The sequence below is a fragment of the Mytilus trossulus genome, chromosome 10, assembly GCF_036588685.1.
Source record: "Mytilus trossulus isolate FHL-02 chromosome 10, PNRI_Mtr1.1.1.hap1, whole genome shotgun sequence".
Lineage (NCBI taxonomy): Eukaryota > Metazoa > Mollusca > Bivalvia > Mytilida > Mytilidae > Mytilus > Mytilus trossulus.
This window is the reverse complement of record NC_086382.1, coordinates 58,006,598-58,030,559: the sequence shown is the minus strand read 5'-3', so window position 1 is coordinate 58,030,559 and position 23,962 is coordinate 58,006,598. Positions and strand designations below refer to the sequence as shown.

Below are 23,962 nucleotides of genomic sequence, written 5' to 3'. Positions count from 1 at the left end.
AGTCTAATAAATTGCTTACTTTTGAAACTTAATATGATTAGCATCAGCAGTGCAATATTAATAATTTTATATACTTATACGTGGTTTGTTTAAAAAAAAAAGAATGACGTCAACGGCAAGGAAACTAGTTTATTATTTAAAGTTGTCTGGTGATATGATGTACTTCAGTCGTTTCACCGTAGACACATCGGAATGACCCAGGACCCGAGAAAAGCTATGGTACCGCGTGGACGTAAAGGTCACCATACACATCCATGCAAGAATACAATTAGGGATAAAAACTAACTTTGGCATCAATATTTAATGTTATTTGAATTGTAAATAATACAATTGCATGTAGCAATCATTGCTATTTTATATAAAGTTTTCTCATGTATATTATTGAAAAATACACCTATATGGTTCAAATACTCATATGGTCCGGCCCGTTTATAACCAAACGAGTATATACTCATATGGTCCGACCATACGCGTACGGTCGGACCATACGCGTATGGTCGGACCATATGAGTATACGCATATGGTCATGACCATACGCGTATGGTCCAAATACTCATATGGTCCGGAACATATATATAGTAATCATTTTGTACATAGTTATTGCACATAGTTTATTGTGATCATTTTGTGACATTCCAACGTTAAGTCTTTATTTATCTACTTCAATTTACGGACAACTGTATTTTAAATTAAAGATTTATTTCCCTGCATCAAACTTCAAACCGCTTGTACCATTTAGTGTTAATATGTGAAAAGAATACCTATAACTTTATTTTACAGAACGGGTTTATTTCTACGAAAGAGGGAGGAATGTTAAGAATATTGTTTTACACCACCAGTTTATTCGGAACTAAATGTACTTGGCTTTATCGTTATCCATTTACACTACTGCGTCATACAAAGGAATTCCAAGATTCCCCATGGATTATTGGGCAGTCATATTATAGTTGTTATCCTGATCGGACGTCCCCATTTGATGAGCGGCCTAAAAGATAACCATTGACTCAAGCCTAGGATTGTGATATTATATACTATCCCTATAAAATCATTACAGTGGTGTCAGAAGTGATATCCATCCAAAGCAATGGGACCAGACGGAATATCAAACACTGCCCTTAAACCATGTGCAGAAGAACTCGAACCTAGTATATCCCCCATCTTTCAAAAAACAATTCACACAGGCACTCTCCCTGAAGATTGGTTAAGTGCAAACATAGCACGTCCACGCAGCTGAAAATTACAGACCAGTTTCACTGATCTGTGTATTATGTAAGCTTTTGAAACACATCATATGTAAACACATCATCTGTTAATACATTGTATGTAAACACATCCTTAAACACCTGAAAAAAAACAATATACTGACAAATTTCAATCACGGATTCAGATCAGGTTACTTTTGTACAACACAGCTCTTAGTCACAACAGAAGACCTACTAAAGAGTTTGGACAGTAGCATTCAACTCGATATTTGCTATACTCGACTTTTTAAAGACATTTGATACTGTGCCACATGACAAACTACTGGCTAAATTAAACAGCTTCGGAATAGATGGAAATCTGAACAAAATGGTTAGCAGCATTCCTGCAAAAACGATCAATGCGGGTTGTCGTAGAAGATGAGCACTCAGAATATGCCCACGTAGTCTCTGGCGTACCACAAGGCACAGTACTAGGACCGCCGCTTTTTCTATGCCACATCAACGACTTCCCGGAAAGCGTAAAATCTGAAGTTCGTTTATTTATAGACGACTGCCTACTCTATCGAGAGATTAACACTACAAAAGACCATCAAAGAAGATCTAAAAGCTCGGGAAGTATTGGCACCAAATTGGGGAATGAAATTTAACGCCAAAAAATGCAATATAATGAGCTTCAAACAAAAATCAACACACTTCTACCAACTAGACAATCACATACTAGAACAGGTAAACACAAATCCTTACCTAGGTCTTAACATATCTAATGACCTAAAATGGACCAGCAACATAGGGAAAAACAACAAGTTAGGCAAGCTGAACACTAAGGTTCCTGGGAAGAAACCTGCGCCAGTGCACCCAAGAGTACAAAAAACTTGCCTACTTAGCCATTGTAAGATCTGTACTAGAATACGGTGATGTCATCTGGGACCTTTTCACCATCAGGGAAATAGAAAAAAAGAAAGCAAACAGAAAAGAGGAGCACGTTTTATCTTGCACGATTATAAATCCAGAGACACTGGGTGCGTCACAAATATGCTTTCTAAGCTAAAACTACCATCTCTCCAAGAAAGAAGGAAACATCAGAGGCTGACTATGTTCTACAAAGTGGTTGAGGGATTGGTGACGGCTATTGATCCGACTAATTACCTGCAAAAGTCAAGAAATAAACGCAAAGTCAAGGCAAACAACCTTTAGTGACTTTCAATACACAAACATCGTGGAAAGACAAGAAACCAAAAATAGCAGATCGTACAAATTAATAGACTGCAAAACAGACATTCGAAAGAACTCTTTTTTCAAAAACCATAGTAGAGTGGAACCATCTGGACGAGGAAACTGCATGTCAAAAGACAGTTGAGGGTTTCACGGCTGCCCTCCAACGGTTGGACAAACCAACCCGCTCTCCTTCCAGTGCGCATATATCCTCGATCGGATCCTGCACTGTGTAACATAGAATTTTGTCTAATGCTTAGTCCATTTCTGTGTGTATTACATTTAAATGTTGTGTCGTTGTTCTCCTCTTATATTTAATGCGTTTCCCTCAGTTTTAGTTTGTTACCCCGATTTTGTTTTTTGTCCATGGATTTATGAGTTTTGAACAGCGTTATACTACTGTTCCCTTCCTTAATACAGATACAGACTCCCCTACTAAATGATTATTTTTTTTCGAATCATTTTGCATACACTACAAGGTCTTGCGGTATAAACTGCTTCATAATTCTTAAATCTTGATGTAACTTTGATATTTAAAATCGATCTACCGACCTCATGAGTGCATCTGATACTTGTGAAATTAGGAGTTGCAAGACTTCTGTCATTAGAATTAGGTTTTATGTAAAAAGAGAATATCGGGCGCCTTACATTTCTTTTCAATTGTGTATGTGAAACACAACAAACGATTTTCCAAGAGGAATAAGATGGAACATGTCTTCAACATTTTTCTGACCATTGACTCATTTTGCACATACCAATCAATATCTACAAGATACCTTGGTAAACAGCCTTAATTGTTTTGCTAGTCAAGTTGGACTTAAAACAGGCTAAACGAAAACCGAAGTCATGACCCTTAGCATCAATAACATAACTTTTATCCTAGTAAATGGAAAAAATCTTCCCATCACAGAAACATTTAAATACTTAGGACGTACAATAAGAAACGAGGAAGGTGCAGGAAATGACATCATGAACAGATAAATTAAACCAGAAATATATTCAGATCACTAAATAATGTATGGAAATCTTCACAGTACAGCACAGCACGCGGACCAAATTAAAACTGGTATACTGATTGGAACGCTGATAGAGAATGACAGAAGTCGATCTAAACAATATGTCAGTTTACTATATCAAAAGCTTACGAAGAATCCTGCACATTTTTGGCCAAACAAAATATCCAATGAAGACTCTTCAGACAGCGTCATCAAGATAGCATGAGTATTGAGAAGGCGTTGGAAATGGATGGAGCATGTGATTGAAGAGGTAAAAAGTATATCACTTAAACAGCAATACACAATGGCCTCAAGAAGGAAGGCGTAAGCGAGGAAAACCAAACACAAATGGAGAATTAATGAAGAAAGAGAACTGAGGACCATGAATAACACATGGAGAACAGCAGTTAAGATGACCAAAGTCAGACAGAAATGGAGAATCTTTGTTGCTACCCTACATGCCAAAAGCATACTGAACATTAAGTTAGTAAGTACATATGCGCGCATTAGCTTAACACATACACGTGTTTGTACATGTAACTTATTAGCAATATTTCAGAATACAAAAGTATTATGTTTCCTAATTTTCCGGAAAGTATTAGCTTTAGTATCATTTACTGATTTTTCTTTGTAAAACTGCATTAAGGCCATGGATTTTCGTTTGTCAGAAACCAGTTGGAAGAAAAAGTCATAAGTGCACGATGGATTTACTTTCCTAATCGACAGAACACTTAAATCAAAGGCTATATATGTGGCAATGCATCAAAAATAAATGCACATGCATTTCAGGAAATTCTCCATCCCCTCTTATTGTTAAAATCATTACTAACATCAGCAGAATCCATGCGTATTACAAACAGCCCGGAATCATTCAATGAGCATTTTTATACAGCAAATTCATGAACTTTTTATATTTTGTGTTTTGTGCTTTTTTAAAGCAAAACGTTTCGACATGTGAAATCAAAACTTCAAACTTTTAGATGTTTTTACATATTTTGTAGCTATATTTAATTCCAGGACTAAGTTCCAGTGCATAATGAAACGGTTGTATCCTGCTCGGAATTAATAGTTAAAAATTAATAAAAACGTTTAATCTATCTGCAATTCCTTGGATGTACCTAAATAATGCGCGCAAATGTAATCAAAACCTGAGCGCAAACGTTATGATTTTTGAGCGCAAATGTAATGGTAATGCGCGCAAAGGTAAGGCACCGAATAATATGATCAAAAGAGCTCTGCTCGAGGAATTATATTGGTTGAGGGTTGATTCACAAGAAATTGTCTTTGAATTTGTGTTTTTTTTTCTGAGACAAGTGCCTGTAGATTGATATAGTGTGTTTTTTTTAGAAAAAAAAAATAATAATCACTTTTTAAAATTGAAATATATATACCTTTACCTAAAGTGCAACTAACTATCATGATGTTTTACGAGACATGACGTAACTATTCTGGTTCCCGTCACACGTTACACAATGTACTAGTGAATGTGTAACATACTGAATATTGCGATTGGAAACCAGTCTATTTTTAAAACACATTAAGAGGTTGATAATGCTTATATATCCGTGACCTATGATCAACGATTGACATTGATTGTATTACACATACAATTTACTTGTATTTACTACTCAGTATATGATAAATCATGTTATATCATATTCTTCTCTTGCTGATCGTCTGTATGCCAACTATATGTTACATGTAAGCCGCATCTGTGAGCAAACTTCGTATATGATATCCCTAACCGTGTTAATAACCTATTTATACATTTTTGCCCATCACTTTTTATAACTTTTGACACTGACGAATAGCGTTTTGTTGTCTACAGCATTAAGTTTTTTCCCGCAATGTTGATTGTTTTTTTTTATTCCCCTCTTATCTGTGTATCCTAGTTCACTGTTCTAAAGAGATTAAAAGTACACCAACATTTTTTACTCTAGAGTACGCTAAAGGACAACATACAGATAGAGAAAGGTAGGATTTTTGTTTATTTATTTAAGTTTTGGTATGACAGGGGGGCTGCTCCAGTCATACCTCAGTGATTCCCTATACCCGGTAATCAACCATTTTTTTCACAAATGGGGGGGGGGGGGGGGGGGATCCTATCCTCCGAAATCCGTCTCTACTTGATAGAGAAATCAGTAAAATGAGAGGAACAATGATGAAAATAGTAAAATTGTTCAAATATCTACACTTCATAGAAAGAAGAGTACGGAAAGCAAGATATGCACATGGGGATTAAAATATAAGTATATAACTTTTGGACCTCAATATTTGTATTCATATGCATGACATGTCAAAATGGAGGGATCCGGTTTTGAATATGTTGTGTATAAGATGAGGACCCCCGTATTGTCTTAATACAGCCTTTTATTGTTTCGTTTTAAAGTTTAAAATTCAATGTTTTTAAAAAGCAATACGAAACTAAACATTTTTGGTTAATAGAAAGTTAGAAACCCAAAAAAGGGTATGTTGTAAAATATACCTGTAGTGTTAGCGTATATTTTGCATGGGAAAGTTTCAAAATGGGTAATTTAAAAACCGTTTTCGATATCAAAATCCATTTAGTATACTAGTACCCTCAACTAATGAACTAAGCTGTATTATACACATCACTAACAATTAATTCTGTTATTAATAACATTATGATATTTGTCAGTATGTATTAATACGGATGGCAACTGAATCGAACCTGATTTGACCTCAAAGTTATGTCGACATCTCTGTACTTTGATTGTAGTGATTACCTAAATACTGCATCATCTTATCCGTCTTATTTTTCTGTTTATATTTTTCAAGGGGGCTGTTGTTATTTTCCAACTGTTTAACGTGTTGCATTGAGAAAGTTAACCTTTGATCCCTGTATTTTCTCTGATTTGAGTTATTTTAAAGTTTTGGTCTTGGCTCCATTCTACTTCCGAAATAAGTAACAGTCATTGGCGGATCCAGGGGGCGGGGGTTGTGTCCTGGGGTTGGAACCCTCTTTTTTTGGCCGATCAATGCATTTGAATGGCGACATATAGTTGGACCCCCTTTTTTGTCCTGGGTTGGAAACCCCTCTTTTTAAAATGACTGGATTCACCCTGACAGTTGACATGCATACAGTTTAACCGGTATAATCCGAGGCTCTGGGGGACCAGAAGAGAAAAAAAGTCGGATTAAGTAGGGTGTCGAAATACTCAGGTTTATCCTGCAAGGATAGGCATATTTTGATAATATTTTACTAACATACAAATGTAAGGGAAGGGATATGTATTTTCTTCTTGTGATAAAATTGGTCAACTGGTGAACTTGTTTTACATTGTCTTATTGAGGCCTTTTATAGCTGACTATGCGGTATGGGCTTTGCTCATTGTTGACGGCCGTACGGTGACTTATAGTTGATAATGTCTGTGTCATTTTGGTCTCTTGTGGACAGCTGTCTCATTGGCAAACATACCACATATTCGTTTTTATATTGTTAATAAGATTACGATTCCTTCAACTGTTTGAGACAGAAATGTTTACAATATCGTTCAAAATTTATTATGCCGTATACATTATTAATTTTTTAAAGACTTTAGATGACAGAAAATGTGACAACTGAGGGGTCGACGAATTTTATGGCAGTATTTTAAATAAACTTGACTACTTTGCATTTTATAAGGGACGATCATTGTATATTCTTTATGTGCAGGAGGATTTTGAAGATGAAAATAACAAAAATACTTTGCCGATTAAGAACTGAAAATGAATAACTTTGGACGCGATAGGATGAAAATGCATATTCTGCAACACAAAATACAGGAAGCAAATGGTTACCAACATGAACAAAAATATTCTCGCATCAAAGCCGCGACAACTTTGAAAAAAATGCATACGTACTGACAACAGATCTCTATGAAAACAAAACACCTATAAAAAACAGATCTCCCGTCAACTGCATGTGAAACTATTATGCAAGATATTTACATTTTTTTAAAATTATTTTAAAAGTACGAGGAAAGGGTGTTAGAGAGGATGCTCAACGCATGACCATTTTGATCCCTTGCGCAGCATGATCATTGTTTTTCAAGGGCAACTGGATTCATAGATTTTTAAAAGGTCAAAGAACAGGTTCGTATAGGTCCTGCTAAGTGAAATTTGAGGACGAAAACGGATCGTATGCATATTCAAAACAGGATACTGTAATTTTAAAAAGAAAATTGTTCCATGCATATACATGTAAATATTGAGGTGCGAAATGTGACCAATCTTGCAACCATCGTGTATATATTTTCATTCCAAAGCAATGTGCAAAATTTAATGAAAAATTAAACAAATTCATTGTAACGTTCTGTCTTCTAATTTCACAATTTATCTTGTTTTTCTTTTGTCTCTCCATAAACCTAGAACGGATGTATAAAATATATAAAAGCACAACCGAAATATTTATTTTTCAACTCCACATTTCCAAGCAAAGAAACAAATTAATGAACAGAAATAATCGCTGTATTGCATACTTCTACTATTCTGTTCAAACATTTTGTGCTACTCGGAAATTTTAACACTGTATATAGTTTTGTGTATTTTTTTAACGTTTCTCGTTAATGCTAGAACTACCTAGTAAAGTAGTATCTTAACTTTATTTTTCTAGCATTAGAAGGCCACTGGTATTCAACAAAAGGACGTATAAAATACAAGTATAATGCACTGTAGTAGCAACTAACTTTAGAACATATAATACAAATCTAATTATAAAGTAATCTACGACAAAATCGTTATACCGGTGATTTTCCAGTAACGTTTTCAAAATAATGGCAATATGCCTCTCAGTCCCCTGACATATAAACAGGAGCACGTTCACCGTAACCTGAAAGTCTTAGATAATTATACTAGTATTTATCTTATCATAAACAGATGGTCTTCTGTAAACACAATGAATGACATCTATTGTTTGAAGTGTTGATAAAACATCAAATCTCCTTCAACAGTTTAAAAGTACATTTTAATTCTTCAGCATTTTTTTTTTCTCGTTTTCGAAAATTTTGTCTTTTATGCAGAATTATTAAAACCGTTTAACATACTTTGCTTTGACTTTTTATGCATTTCAAACTTGTTTTATGACCAGTGTAGTAAATTTGAAGTATCTGCAAACATTTGTATTTGTACAATAAAAGTTGATTAAAGAACTTATAATGTGTACATTTAAATAGCTTTTTCAAATTCATAAAAATGAAAATATCCAATATCTAGATACAGGTCATTATTCTAAAGTTATCTATGCATTTCCTGTGAGACATTTTGATAGTATTGACCAAACTCTTATGGTCGAAGATAAGATAAACCAGGTCAAAATCCTTGAGTATACATCTTCAGACAGTCTTATTATACTATATTTAAAGAAGGAAAATTTTCCATTTTTAATGAAGGTTTGTGTCATGCGCCATAGCTTCACATCTGAAACTGTAATAAAGGAGCTGGATTACACGTGAGAACTTCTCCCAAAGAAAGATTTCACCAAAACGATTTGGACTTTTATAGAAGAACAAAATGAAACAAAAGTTGAAGTTTGACGATGTCATTGAACTGCTTGGTGGTTTTGGGATGTACCAGAAACGTTTATATTTACTGGTAGTGATACCAGCAATGTGGTGTGCCATCATGACTATCATAACAGTGTTTACAGTTGGAGAACAGGATCATAGGTAGGTATAGTATTAGTATGCATATTTTTAGGGGCCAGCTGAAGGACACCAACGAGTGCGGGAATTTTCGCTACATTGAAGACCCATTAGTGGACTTCGGCTGTTGTCTGCTCTTTGGTCGGGTGGTTATCGCTTTGACACATTCACCAATTCCTTTCTCAATTTTATATATTCTTTTTAACTGTATGCTAACAAGTTCATACCGGATATGATTTTATGTCATTTTTTTCTTTAGGTGAACTTGTTTATTGGTATATACTCTTTTTTTTTACTGCACGTAGGCGAGCAGTTTCAATGGTATACCGTTTTTGGTTTTTTTATAGTTGGCAAACATGATTGTTTTTACTGTAAAGGCGAATGTGGTCATATATTTGTTTTTAACTGTAGGCAAACAGCTTGGATCATATTATACCCCAGAGTATTATACAGATTCTTTTTAATATATGGGCGAACTTGATCATATGTTCTGGTTTTTTTTCACTTAAGGCGAAGGGAATCACACATATACATAGGAATATATTTATTGTTGCTATAGGCGAAAAAGGATCTTCTGTACTTGCAGGCTAATACGGCGATTGTATAGGTATACTAGATTCGTATGTACTGTTATTTTGTACTATAGATGTACATTGTACATTGTTTGGCCTGTATGAGACCACTTCCTTTGAAATACACATACTTTATCAAACCCTTAATTCTGTCAAGTGTATAGTAAAGGATGGCAATAGAAAACATGAACGTTGGGTTCGAGGAATAAGATATCAATGTAACTTTTAAGTTATTTTCATAACATTTCAAATGTATGGCTTTTTATAAATTCAAACAACATTGGTTTTTTGCTATTTCTTTTTGGTTTTAATTTTAACATGAAAGACATAAAATAAAAATCACCTAACCTTACACTTTCATATCAAGACCCAAGTTGAAGTAAATGTCAATCTTTCCTTAATTGGCGTTTTCTATTTTATTCTTAATTCATGTAAAACAAAAATGATTGATTGTAAATTATGTATAATTATTATTCGTCCCAGCAACACTAACAGATGTGAATTAAAATTATCATTTGACACTATTACGTAATGGAGACGCATGTATTTTTTGCCTTTTAAAGTCTATCAAACTTTCTTGCACATTTACTAGCTTGAGGAAAAAAAGCGGCATAACTCAATAATAACTGGGTATAATATGTGTAAAGTTTTAAGGAGAAACAAAATTATTGGATAATTCTCTCAAAATTAAATGAAAATTTAGGGTTGAATGTTTACTTTCTTGCCGGTGACTGTGAAGAAAGTATTGATTAACCATCATGTGCGAATTGTAAAAATATTTTTAAAACTCTCACCCTTATACACCCTCATAAATGTGAAGGGCGTTTACAAAATAGATAACAAGAGACCAACAGTACACAGTAAAGAATGAAAAGGAAAATACCACAAAAAACTAACATTAGAGAATAATGGTGATCAAAATATAAAGAATAGAATATAATGGGAAAACATCAAAGAATAGAGAAACACAGAATAAATGACAAACGGATACAGGAATAAAGATTGACCATCCAGACCCTCATCATTTCTTTTAAAAATACTAAACATGTTTTGATGTTTTGTACAATTATCGAACTCTGAAATGCTTTAAAATGTTTAAATCAATGGATAATTTCAAAATGAAGCTAAATTTTTAGCCTTTTATATTTTTACGTTTCAGCATCTTGTGAAGTATTCGATCTATAGGTTTACGAAACGTGTTCATTGAATCTTGCAATTAGACAGATAATACAAAAAAGAAGATGTGGTATGATTGCCAATGATAAGATACCTCTCCACAAGAGAGCAAATGACTTGGAGATTAACAACTATAAGTCACCGAAAGTTTATTTTCAAAATCTTAAATTAGTGTTGAATATCTGTTTAGCACTTAAAGACTATCTCAAGTATTTCACTTAAGCATGTATATCAAAATATTTACTGACTTTACTATCAGACTACCCCATTTCTAAGAAAACATATTAACACTCAAAGACTTTTAACTGATTCTGAAGGAGTATCAATGTTAACAAGGTCTTCGTAGAGACTTATCGTCTAGAATAACACATAATCAAGTCTAAATCCTCTATAGTGATAGTCTGGCGCATAAAGTCAGCATCAAAATAAAAATTGCCATAATTCTATCATAGATGTAATATCCTTATGATTCTATATACTTTGTATTTTACATTTGTAAGGTTAACTAATTACACTCTATATTTTCCTTTCTCGTCAGATGCAAGATTCCAGGCCTGGCAAACGATTCTTATAAGCATCATGATGTATACACCAACAATTCTGAACCAAAGCTATTTGATGAGGAATGTTCAATAGTTGTAAACATTACAGGAAATGTAACAAAGACATGTGACAGCTGGGTATACGACACATCTGTCTTCACGTCTACATTAGTATCAGAGGTGGGTATATATAACACAATACACATAAAGATAAGAAGATGTGGTATGATTGCCATTGCGACAACCCTTCACAAGAGATCAAATGACACAGAAATTAACAGTTATAGGTCCAGTATTGCAGAATTTCAAATTTGGAAATTTAATTGCCAAATTTATTGTGTTTAGCTAGCCAAAAATACATAAATATGATGAAAAGGCATCACCAAATATACTGGACAGCACATCATCAGCCACCAATATCCAACTCCATAAACCTATGACAGACATAAAAACAACGACTAACAAAACAGAACAATACACGATCTGGATATAACCTGACTTGGTACAGGCACATCACATGATAAGGGAAAACATTGAGCGCACACAAGCACCCCTATTTGGCCTGTATATCGTAAAGTAACACACAATAATTACATGACATGTATGTTTCATTATAATTCGTTAATTTGATTGGCGTACAGCAATCTCGCGCCACTCGAAAATGAACCTTCATTTCCAAATGAAATGTTTTATTCATGATCACAATAAAGTGCACAAGTAGACAAAAGAAAAACTTGATAGAAATCGTGTTATTACGAAATTGCGCAAATTGAATGCAAAGATACATGGAGGAATCGACATATTGTAGATCCATGAATGTGCATATTATGTATATAGCAATAATATTTAAAGCCAACTTGTTCAGTAACCATTAACTAAGAAAGACATTACATGAAATGGAAGTTTAGTTTCTGTAAAATTGACACAGACATTGTGCATACATCCAGATACTTAATCGTTGAATTAGTAAACCTTCAAATTAATTGAATATAGCTACCTACAGGACAAACACTAACTGAACAACGTTGTCATGCTTAATATCAAATAAAAAAAGATATCCTATTGCTAACAATTTTAGTGTAGCAAATATATATATACATATATAATGATTATGTTTCACAGTTCGACCTTGTATGTGATAGAAAAATACTGCAGTCGCATGCTAGCATGGGGATATTTGCTGGAGCATTAGTAGGATCTGCTCTATTTGGTACTATTGGCGACATGTGAGTATATATTTTTAACAGAATCGCAATACCTGAACATGCTTTGAATGACTTTATTTCCCATGCAAACCCTTAATCGTTGTAAACTAGTAAGTTACAATCATAAAATGAAGCAATTAACTACAACAGTCTAAAATGACTAATTTTCTATGTAAACCGTATTTCAAAGAATGTTAGCCTTTTCTAAAAAAAAAGTTCATCGGAAGATACCAAGATCTTGTTGATAATACACGATGGCCATAGAGTGTAGATTTTAAGTTCTGACGGGTTTTTTTTTATCATCAAGTGCGTTTAATAGTATTCTTTCTGTTGTCTTTGAAAGTTATTACTTTTAATGTTTAGTCAATTTGTGGTAATATCCAATTGACGTGGCTCGGTCCTAAATATATCCCGTCATAGTGTTATTTGTGGTAAAATTTTTGTGTTCTTGTTTTTCGTGTATTGCTATTTTTTCTTTGTCTATATTCTTATTGGTTATCTGTGTTGACAATTGCTTGTTTTTATAGTGATTAAGATTGTAACACATTAATGACGGTTGTACCGGTACCCCAATATTTGTTATTTTTACCTATAATTATTCCTGTTTGTTTTGTTCACACATCGTTGTCAATAAACAAGTAATGAAATTGTATGCGACTGCCAATCAAGTAAGCGGTTTAGTTAGCTTTAAACACAGGTTAAATACACTTTTTCTACATAAGAAAATTCCTGTACCATGTCAATAATATGGCAGTTATATATCCAATCTGTGTTTGAGCTATTGATTTTGCCATTTGCCTAGTGACTTTCCGATTAGAATTTTCCTTGAAAATAGGTGTTTTTGTAATTTAATTTTAACAGGTTTTCGAAAAAGAAAATACGTACATTATTTGGATGGAGAGTTGTCTCATTGGCACTCACACCACATCTTCCTATATCTATGACGTATGAACCACACATTTAAAATCAAACAAGATATTAGAGACATATTACGATTGTCATGTTTACACACTATAGGCGATACATTAAAAAAAAACATCAGCAGTCAACAATTTAAATGTCTGTTTAACATTCCATCTTCTTAAAAAACAAATGTACTTAAACACTTTTTTTTTGTAGATTTGGTAGAAAAATAGCAACCTGTTTGTCTTTGATGTTTATGTTTGGAGGACATCTTGGAACAGTTTTTATTCCAAATTACTTCTCTTTTATAATTATGAGATTTATTAGCGGGATTGGTAATATCGGCTATTGGAATAGTGCAGTCATTCTAAGTAAGTGAATTAAATGTATATGTCACGTGACAAAAATATAAGGTTACTAATAAAGAACGAATGAATGATAATCTATTGATTTTTATATTGATTACTTAAAACATAGTTTTTTTCTTAGATATGATGCTGTAAACTTAAAACATGTTTGATGTATACTTAATGTGTACCTTTGTCTTTCTTTTATTACGATGCAAAAAGTAAAATCACAAAAAATACTGAACTTATAACATCAGCAATATTCTAGGCATTACTAAACCGAGAAATGTCAATCCATAGGATTATCATAATAACGAGTCTATCAGAAAAGAGTAAAATCACAAAAATACTGAAATCAGAGTAAAATTCAATCGGAAAGTCCCTATGGCAAAATCAAATGACAAAACGCATTAAACGAATGGACAACAACTGTCATATTCCTGACTGGGTATGTAGGCATTTTCAAATGTAGAAAATGGATTGAACATGGTTTTATAGCGCTAAACCTCTCAATTGTACGACAGTCTCATCAAATTCCGTTATATTTACAACGATGCGTGAACAAAAGACATACTAAATAAAATAGTCAAAATCAATCAATCCGACCGTGATTAAACAATTATACTGTCAATCATAGCATCCCATATTTCAATTTCTTGTCCGGGTTTTGTTTAACTTTTGGCTCTTTTATTTCACCAGCTCATTGCCGCTTATATATAGTTTTGGACTTTCATATTATTTGCCTCGGCATCATTGAAGCGATATTAAATGTCAAATTACCCATCTGGTGCAGTAAACTAGTATTGTTGTTTATATCATTATCTTTGGAATGTTTGTTTATGGATGCAGCGCTGTTCTTAATGAAATACAGAGTAATATTACATGTAGTCATTACTTTTAAGACTATGTATATTTTTCTGCTATACTTTTAAGACTATGTATATTTTTCTGGTATAGGTATGGAAATGGCCAGTCCAAAGAAACGGGTATGGACAGGAATGTTAATAGAGGTGGCATGGGCTACTGGAGAATACCTTACTGTATTCATTGCATACTTCGTACGGCAATGGAGGCATTTACAACTCGTGTTTGCTGCACCAATTGGACTTTTTCTTATATACTGGAAGCAAGTATGAATGGGGTATCAGTATAGAAGGGAGTTCTAGTTAATGTACAATAGATCCAAGTCAAATTTTAACTTAACATTGTAGTTTACTGGTAATGTGTTTCTCACCGTCAGTAAAATTATATATAAGCAATTCATCTAGGCTAATTGTCGAATTATTGTTTCGTTGACGTGTTTTCTTCTTCATATTAATTATTTTCAGTAGTGTTATCAAATCAAATTAACAGCTAGTTTAATAATCAATGTTTTGATTGTATAGAGTAATGCTAATATATTTAAAATAACACCGGTAATGTTTATATTCATTGTCATTTAATTTAATTCTGGAATAAACTGCTATCAATTTTAAAAAGAAAACATCTAGATAATTTCCCTTTACAATTTAAGTACTTTTATTTGTGTTTGTAATCACGAACAAGTTTCACGTGTTGTTTTTTTCTTTTGGTATAAAATGTTAATACAAAAGTGCTATTTCAAATTTTAACGTGCTAGTTTGCAAGATAACAGTCTATATACAGCACTTAACCTTTGACTAGAAGCATTTAAACATGTTAATATATCCAAACAGAAATATTTGCAAATGCAAGGGACTACGTAGAAACTATTTGCAAAAAGAGCCAAGTGCATTTTTTATCATACATTTTCAATTGTCTCAATAACAGCTTGCATTATAAATACATTATGCCATTATGTTTCCACTTTTAAAATATTAACCGTGTTTTTTTTTAATCAGAATCCTAGATGAATCCCCTCGATGGCTGGTGAACAAAGGTAGAAAAGAGGAAGCAGGAAAAATCTTAACACATATAGCGAAAGTAAATAAAACAGAAAAAATACCAGAAGATATCGAAGTTTGTGAAGATGATCAGCCTATAAAAGGATCTTTTTTAGTTACTATCAAAAAAGTTCTGAGGTCAAGGGTCATGGTTATTCGAACTTTGATTATGCTGTTTAATTGGTAAGAAAACAGTTTTTTTGTCTTTCTTTCGTGTCCTTTTTACCAAAGGAAAAAATTGCCTAATACACATCTGGTGCAGACAAAAATTGATCCGTTATAATGTTAAAGCAAATGACTAATGTAAAAAATTCTTTGATGTACAAATCTTCGTATTCTATTGGCATCGATAGCGATATGTATAAACAACAAAATCATTTTCCGACGAACTTGTATTGTTGATTCAGCAAGAAGAACATCATATAATGAGTTTTAGTCCAAGCACCTTTAAATTGGCACTTCAAAAACATGAATGAAATTCTTTCGTTTTTTTTCCATTGTTCAAATGCCAAAAATTTGGAACTACAATTATGTACGGCAATTCCTGAGTTGTTTCGATTAGTTAAAAACATAAAATGAATCTTCAAAATTGATTTTAGGCAAATGACCAAATGCATTGTGATAGAAAAAATGATTAAGTAATTGACTATTATATGTTAACATATTTTTGGTTGCTTGGTTCCATGTAAAACGAGTCTGACGAATTCATGAGGAAGCATATTATTGTGTGTATCCAATGAGTTGTTTATTACAGGATAACAGTTAATGCTGGATACTATGGACTTACATTAAACAGTGGAAAAATTGGTGGCGACATCTACGTTAATTTTACCGTATCAGTAACTATGGAGATAATAGCTTATATCCTGTGTATTGTATTTCTAGACAGGATTGGACGACGAACACTTCATTGTTCATGTATGATTATTGGCGGAATATCTTGTCTCTGCTCAATTTTTCCAGTGATTTTTGGAAACGAGAGTAAGTAAATATAAATGATTTTGTAATATCATAATTTTACCATCTTACTTATTTGATGATATAGCAACTCGAGAAAGCCTCGAGAAATAGATTTTCAATATAACCTGTATATTTTATGGTAGTCATTGTAAGAAATAGAAATTATAGCGATTTGTTTAAGGAAAATACTCGAATTAGGATATTACTTTTTTGATACAAGAAGCAATGTTAATTATTAGCATGAAAGATCGTTAGTAATATAATCCAAGTGACAATTAACAATCTCTAGCTTCTTTCCCAAATCACGCCGAGCAGCATGTCAAAAAGTGTCCTAAACATGACCAGTGTAAAACCATTCAAACGGGAAAACCAACGGTCTAATCTATATAAAAAACGAAAATCGAGAAACACATATGAACCACATCAACATACGACAACTACTGAACATCACTGACTTAGGATAGGTGCAAATGTTTTTTTTTTCTTATTTTTGTTCGTTTAAAGGTTTAAAGTTTCTCTAAACGTGTGCTTCTATCAAATTCTCTGCTGTTCAAATTAAGAACTTTTTTTTTATTTCAGCACATCAATGGATAATAATAACATTATCCATGATCGGAAAGTTGGGTATTTCAGCAGCTTTTGCCGATATTTATTTTTTAAGTGCAGAATTATTTCCAACATCAATACGTAGCTTTATATTAGGACTATCTTGCATATTTGGAAGGCTTGGCTCCCTTGCATCTCCATATATTGCTGATCTGGTAAGATACATATGTATTGGAACTGTAGGTTGGGAGGATATGGATGTGTTTTTTTATTTACATTTCATACATAGTGTTAGGCGTAATGCCTTTATGTCTAATATTGACTGGAACTAATACCTTATCTATGGACGGAGATTTTTCAGCAATATATTGTTTACATCTTTTACACTTTTTAAAGTCGAAGATATTTCAATATTTCATTATCACCAGCATCATCTCTTGTAACATTCATTTGAAAAACCTTATCGTTTTGATTCAGGTTTAGGTTCATGCGTTAAACAATGAACTTTTAACGTAAATCATGCCTTATATAATACACTGACTAATGACATCTGTTTTACAAAACTACAAATGAATTTTCTCTGTATTGTTACATTCTTCATTGTGTAAAAGTATCGTAAAATGTGTTGTCTAAAGGCGCTTTTTTTGGCAAGCTTTTTTGAAGAACCTAATAAGTAATTAAACTCATCATAGATACCAGGATTGTAAAGACATTCTTATCCATGTGCCACTATAAACTACAGTAACACTTTCTTAATTTCGAACGTCCTAGTTCAAAGCGCTACTCTTGATCTGATCTGATTGTTGTTAATTTAGGGACGACATCAAAAGTTCAATGTAGGATAAAAAACTTAATTCAGATAGTTTTTTTACTGACCCCCCTACCCCCTCTTAACTTTATTTGGGAAAAATTGATTGCCCCATATAGATATATGTAAAATCGATGTAGGATAAACAAAAATTGCAGCAAGTTTAACCCCCCACCCTCAAACTATTTGAATTAAGTTTTTTTTATCCTTCATTGATCTTTTGATGTCGTCCCTTATATGGATTTCAAGTAAAAACAATGTTCACCAATCTGTCCGTTTCATAACACATAATATTTGTATTTATCTTAGGGTTTGTTAATTGAGAGTTCGTTTGGTAAAGCATTACCACTACTTGTCTTTGGATCTATGATGCTTGGCAGTGGATTCATGGCTTTAACATTGCCTGAAACAATGAATAAGAAAATGCCAGAGACGATAGAAGATGCTTTAGCATTAAAAAGGTATACTATTATATGGTGTTGTTATTTTGCTACTTGTTATGCTCTCAAGTTAAATATCAGATATAGCCATATTTCAATTCTTTTTTTCTGGCGTCTCGAAAATTGTACGCATATACAAATGTACGTTATATTACAAACTGAAATAATGTAGTACAGTTTTATCTCAAAAACACCCGGAGTTATCTTTTGTGTTAGATAACTTAATGAAGGAGTAAAATCCTATAAAGCATTTTATAATTGAACAATATCTCACCCTACCGGAGCACCTGAGATCACCTCAAGTTTTTGGTGAGGTTCGTGTTGCTTAGTTTCTAGTTTTCTATGTTGTGTCTTGTGTACTATTATTTGTCTGTTTGTCTTTTTATTTTTAGCTATGACGCTGGCAGTTTATTTTCTATCTTTGAGTTTGACTCTCCTTCAAGTATCTTTCGTCCCTCTTTAACTAATTAAGGGGCAATCACAATCTAAAAGTCGAAGACCTATGAGCATTAGAACACATAAAAACTAAAGATTTAAACAAACCAAACTGAAAGTTACTATTCACTAGTGAGAAAACAGAAGATTGAGCAACTGAAATCCTTAAACAAAAACAATAAGTGAACACAGCTTTTCCAGACGGCTAAGCAGCTCCTCAACACAGGCAATACTTTGTTCATGAAACTAATTTCATAAAAAAACATAATCTTAATTATGGTTGTTTGTTGTTGTATATTTTATTTGCTGTTCGGTTTAAATCTTGTCATAAATTAAGGCGTTGGGTTTTTCTGTATATAGTTTCTTATATTTGTTCTTTGGGTGATGGTTGTCTCATCGGCAATCATACCACATCTCCTTATTCTAAGTGTTTGTTCTTTTGCTACAATATTTCAATGGGAAAAAGATTTACGAGTTCTTGTGTAAAAACAAAATTGTAAATAATGTTGTTCTAAATATTTGCAAATATAATATTCAAAGTTTTCACAAGTACAAAAAGATAAGATAAATAAAAGGTAACTTAAGTGTCACATATTGATTCATACTAAAATTACAAAACAACATCATAAAAAGGATATTTTTTCTTTTGCAGAAGTAAAAGTATTGACCGAAATAATCCTGAAGTTTGTATGGAACTAACAAAGGAACATCTGTTATCATAAAATATAAAAAATAAATATAACAGTGCAAAGGACAGTTCGCAGTGAAAGGTTACACCGTCTGAGTCTTGTTTGGAAGAAAGCTCTTTTAATCACCATAAAGCAGCTGGTTACATATATACCATTGTGTTCAGCTTCTAATGTATGATGTATTGACATAAATAATCTCAACGAATCAATGCATATACTTGGTGGCAATACAACCGGTAACAGTTTATATAATTGAATAATTTATATTTTTTGTACAAGATATGATTTTTTTGTGTAAAACCGGAAATTCGGTATTTCTGCAGCTTTTATGGACTTTTTTTATTATTTACCCGGGAGTTTGATATTTTTGTTGATACTTTTTATTATGTGTATATTGCTTGCATGAGCCAAGATTGAATTTTGAATTTGTCTTTATCGGTACATTTTCAACATGTTAGGGTGAACTATAGCATTTCAGGCTATATTATTATGATAATATGTGTGTACTTACATGAATAAAAGCCATCTAGTTCCGATCCGTCCACGTAAACCATTATCTCTATAGTACATAGTACAACCTACCATCTATACTTATATAACATGACATAAACGAATTTTAAATGTTGCTTATTATGTGTCATGTTGTAAATGCTTTATGCAATAGCGTAATATCATTCATTTCATTTTTTAAAATATACATACACAAAGGCATTGGCATCGATTCAGATTAAAAAAAATGTTTGATGTCGTTATAATTTTGCACTTTGTTGGGTCTTCAATAACAAATAAAAGTATTATTGTATTTGAATTTTGGAAGACCAAAAGTTAATATCAGGAGTACAAAATTGCATTAAATAATAATGCTTAATAAAATATTGTCCTTGATGTTAATGGGCAAAACAAAATATTTTATGTAACTGAGACAGATTTTTTCCGTGTGTAAACCTTATTATGTAAAGCCATGACTTACATCTACAAAGTATTGACAGAATTAAAAAAAAAAAGTTATTTCGGCAGTTTTGTACATAATTTATTTATCTGAATCTCCAACACAGCTTTACACTTTGTATTAACAACGACTTTTCTTGCAATGGCAAATAAACGTTCTTCATTTATTACACAATCGATTACAAAATTAAAACAGATTGTTCACGACATCGTCTTGAAGATATTCCCGTTGTACTTCATAAATTTATATGAATCCATGCCATTTATTGTTGATAGATTTAAGTTTAAGTGCAAATATGGCAGTCAGTTGAAAGGCCATTACAGGCAGAATAATCATTTTTTTTGTTGAAAATGATTACAATTATTACAATGATTTGATAACAATTGATAAAATGAACAGTCTTATTTCCTTGAGCGTTGTTTATTGCACTAAATTGTTCGTACATATATTTAAAGAAACATCCCTCCTTTATTCTGCAACAACTTCTAACAGACGTCAGTGTACCTTTTGCGAGTGATGTAAAAGCGAAATCGTTAGACAAAACATTGTTTTACATGTCTCTATTGTTCAGTAGGTAAATCGGTCAACTATCGGCTAACAATAAAAAAGACGTCTGTGAGGACCTCTTTTAAAATTCTAATATATATACGTCCCGCAACATAATGAACAGCGGCAGTGATAACTTTTCCATGTTCATTTATAATTTCTACGTATTTCTGCTAAAGTTTAGGCTTATGATTAAAACGCTGTATGACATGCCCGGTTCTTCATTGTCTAATACTTCTGTTGTTTAAAATCGTAAGTTGTTCATCATACCAAGATGGCCTATCACAAGATCTGTATTCGTGGTACAGTTCTTCTGACATGTATCTTTGAATATTACGTTTTCAGATTTGTTATCAGTACTCTCTATGCTGATCAAGTTACGCTAGTTTACTTTGTGACAATACTCATATGCCATCCTGGCGTACGGGGTTGATCTGGATTTGCAATAAAATGCAGATTGTTGCCATGGATACACCCAAATACAATTATCTTTTACCATTTTATATACTGGGGTATAAAATCCATGGAAGATTCTGAACAATACATATATAGATATAGGAAGATGTGGTGTGAGTGCCAATGAGACAACTCTCCATCCAATTAACAATTTAAAAAGTAAACCATTATAGGTTAAAGTACAGCCTTCAACACGGAGCCTTGGCTCACACCGAACAACAAGCTATAAAAGGCCCCAAAATTACTAGTGTAAAACCATTCAAACGGGAAAACCAACGGTCTAATCTATATAAACAAAACGAGAAACACGTATATTTTACATAAACAAACGACAACTAATGTACATATGCACATATATGACACAAACAGTAAGCTTTATATTGCAAGAAAGCAAAGAAAAGGAGATGGTAAAATTTATGAGGTAACTGTTTATTGCTACCTTAGAAAGCTTATTGCAAGTACTAAGATATGACGTTGGAACGTCACTTCAAGAGTTTATAAAGCTTGTGGCGTTTGTTTTTAGGGTTGATGATAGTACTGCTATTTTATATTTTAATTTTGCTAGTTGACGTACTTTTGTTTCTGATCAAATACATACTCATTGGAAGCAAAGATTTCTGTTTCAATGTCTCTTGGTCCAAATCCTGAATAATGTTTTCATCTTATTTTCTCAACACTTCTTGTTTCCTTTACAAAGTGCCCTAAATTTTCGAATGTTCATGGGAAACAACAAGTTCTGTATCTACATCTAATGCCTTAGGTAGCACTCCACAGTTAGGTGTGTAGTTTCGCATTTTGGCCCCTGTGGATTTTTAAACTATGAGAGCTAGTGTGAAATAAAATTCATTTTTGGATAGCTGAGTACTAAAATAGCCTTCGTATTGGGTTTATATGAACATCAAGATTATGTAATGCATGTAATATAGGCTGTTTTCTGTATGACAGTCCGTATTTGCATGCCCATACCATACATTGGTCCGGCAATTATTGTAATGTTTTTTCCAACTTTTTATGGCACGAACTTTGTGATTGGATTTTACGAAAAAATGAGGCGAAAGACACCCATTTTTTATTTGATCATTAGGAAGATCTATGCAAACAGTTTCTAAAAAGGTATCACTTAAAGGCATTGAAATTCTAGTTTGATCCAAATTTTGGGGGGATATGTGACATGTTTACCCCCCTTTTTGCAATATTTTATTGTAAATAAATGCAGAATGTTGCCATGGATACACATAAAAGGAATTATTTTTCACCCTTTTAACTTTGAAAAATCAAATCTATGGAAGATACTGATTACATACATATGCACATGTACAACACAAACAGTAAGGTTAATGTATTAGAAATCCAGAAATAGGAGATGATAAAACATTTTGTTGCTCATTTTTAATTTTCTTTTCTAACTGTGGAGTGCTACCTTATGGCTCATCAGAAAGCACAGAAATGCACTTTTTAAGATAAATTTCACCACAAGTCTGAAGCCTTTTATGTTCTTGTTTTAGTTCTGAAGTTAAAAACTCTGCTTGGATTGCAATTCATGATTATTTTATTGTTTACTGTCCTTAGCAACCAAATATACACATTTTGACACTTAGACATGTTGCGGTCTTAAATTTGTACTCCATTAGCTTCGCTCTTGTTAACAAATATTGCGCTTTATCTGATATCCCCAGAATGTATCGCTTGAAATTTTTGAATGCGAATAAGTCAAATAAACATTTTTAGCAAGATTTTATATTATAATTTGGCATTAATTAAATTTATTGATGCCAGTGCTGTTAGAAATTTATACCCTGCTTGAGAGCTACTAAAACAAGGTAAGGTATGCTATTTACAGCAAAATTGACATACAGGTGCATTCAAATACCTAAAAATTGTATAATTTTTTCTCTTTTAATGTAGTTTTATGATTTTAAACAGAAAAAAGGGGAAAGTTTTTGAATTTTACCCCAAAAATGAGACAGACTTGAAGTTTTTCACTATGATCCATCATTTATTTTTAAATCACTTTTTGTCGCGTTTCAACATCAACTGCTAACCTTCATAAAATCTTTATTACTGAACCAATTTTAAAAACTAAGGTACCATTTTAGTCGTAACAGCTAGTAGAACATAGAAAATATACTACAAATTGAGGCAGGAGGGGAAAAATTTCACCTTAAGGTAGCACTCCACAGTTAGGTGTGTAGTTTCGCATTTTGGCCCCTGTGGATTTTTAAACTATGAGAGCTAGTGTGAAATAAAATTCATTTTTGGATAGCTGAGTACTAAAATAGCCTTCGTATTGGGTTTATATGAACATCAAGATTATGTAATGCATGTAATATAGGCTGTTTTCTGTATGACAGTCCGTATTTGCATGCCCATACCATACATTGGTCCGGCAATTATTGTAATGTTTTTTCCAACTTTTTATGGCACGAACTTTGTGAT

At 32.8% G+C, this 23,962-nt stretch overlaps 1 protein-coding gene across 1 annotated transcript; it reads left to right on the top strand.

Annotated features, from left to right (window-relative positions):
• The first annotated feature begins 5,204 nt into the window (after positions 1 to 5,204).
• On the top strand, positions 5,205 to 20,591 carry LOC134688246 (organic cation transporter protein-like). Its single transcript, XM_063548748.1, has 11 exons — positions 5,205 to 5,383; positions 8,800 to 9,075; positions 11,338 to 11,521; positions 12,464 to 12,567; positions 13,666 to 13,820; positions 14,754 to 14,922; positions 15,656 to 15,880; positions 16,452 to 16,678; positions 17,237 to 17,418; positions 18,321 to 18,472; positions 19,539 to 20,591. Exons 2-11 carry the CDS (start codon positions 8,921 to 8,923, stop codon positions 19,606 to 19,608), a joined length of 1,623 nt encoding a protein of 540 aa, XP_063404818.1. The 5' UTR covers positions 5,205 to 5,383; positions 8,800 to 8,920; the 3' UTR covers positions 19,609 to 20,591.
• The last annotated feature ends 3,371 nt before the right edge of the window (positions 20,592 to 23,962 follow it).

Coding starts and splice junctions, on each gene's coding strand:
- LOC134688246 (XM_063548748.1), top strand. CDS start 8,921: ATGAAACAAAAGTTGAAGTTTGACGATGTCATTGAACTGCTTGGTGGT. Junction 13,821..14,753: donor GAATAGTGCAGTCATTCTAA/GTAAGTGAATTA, acceptor TTTCTGGTATAG/GTATGGAAATGGCCAGTCCA. Junction 14,923..15,655: donor CTTTTTCTTATATACTGGAA/GCAAGTATGAAT, acceptor TTTTTTAATCAG/AATCCTAGATGAATCCCCTC.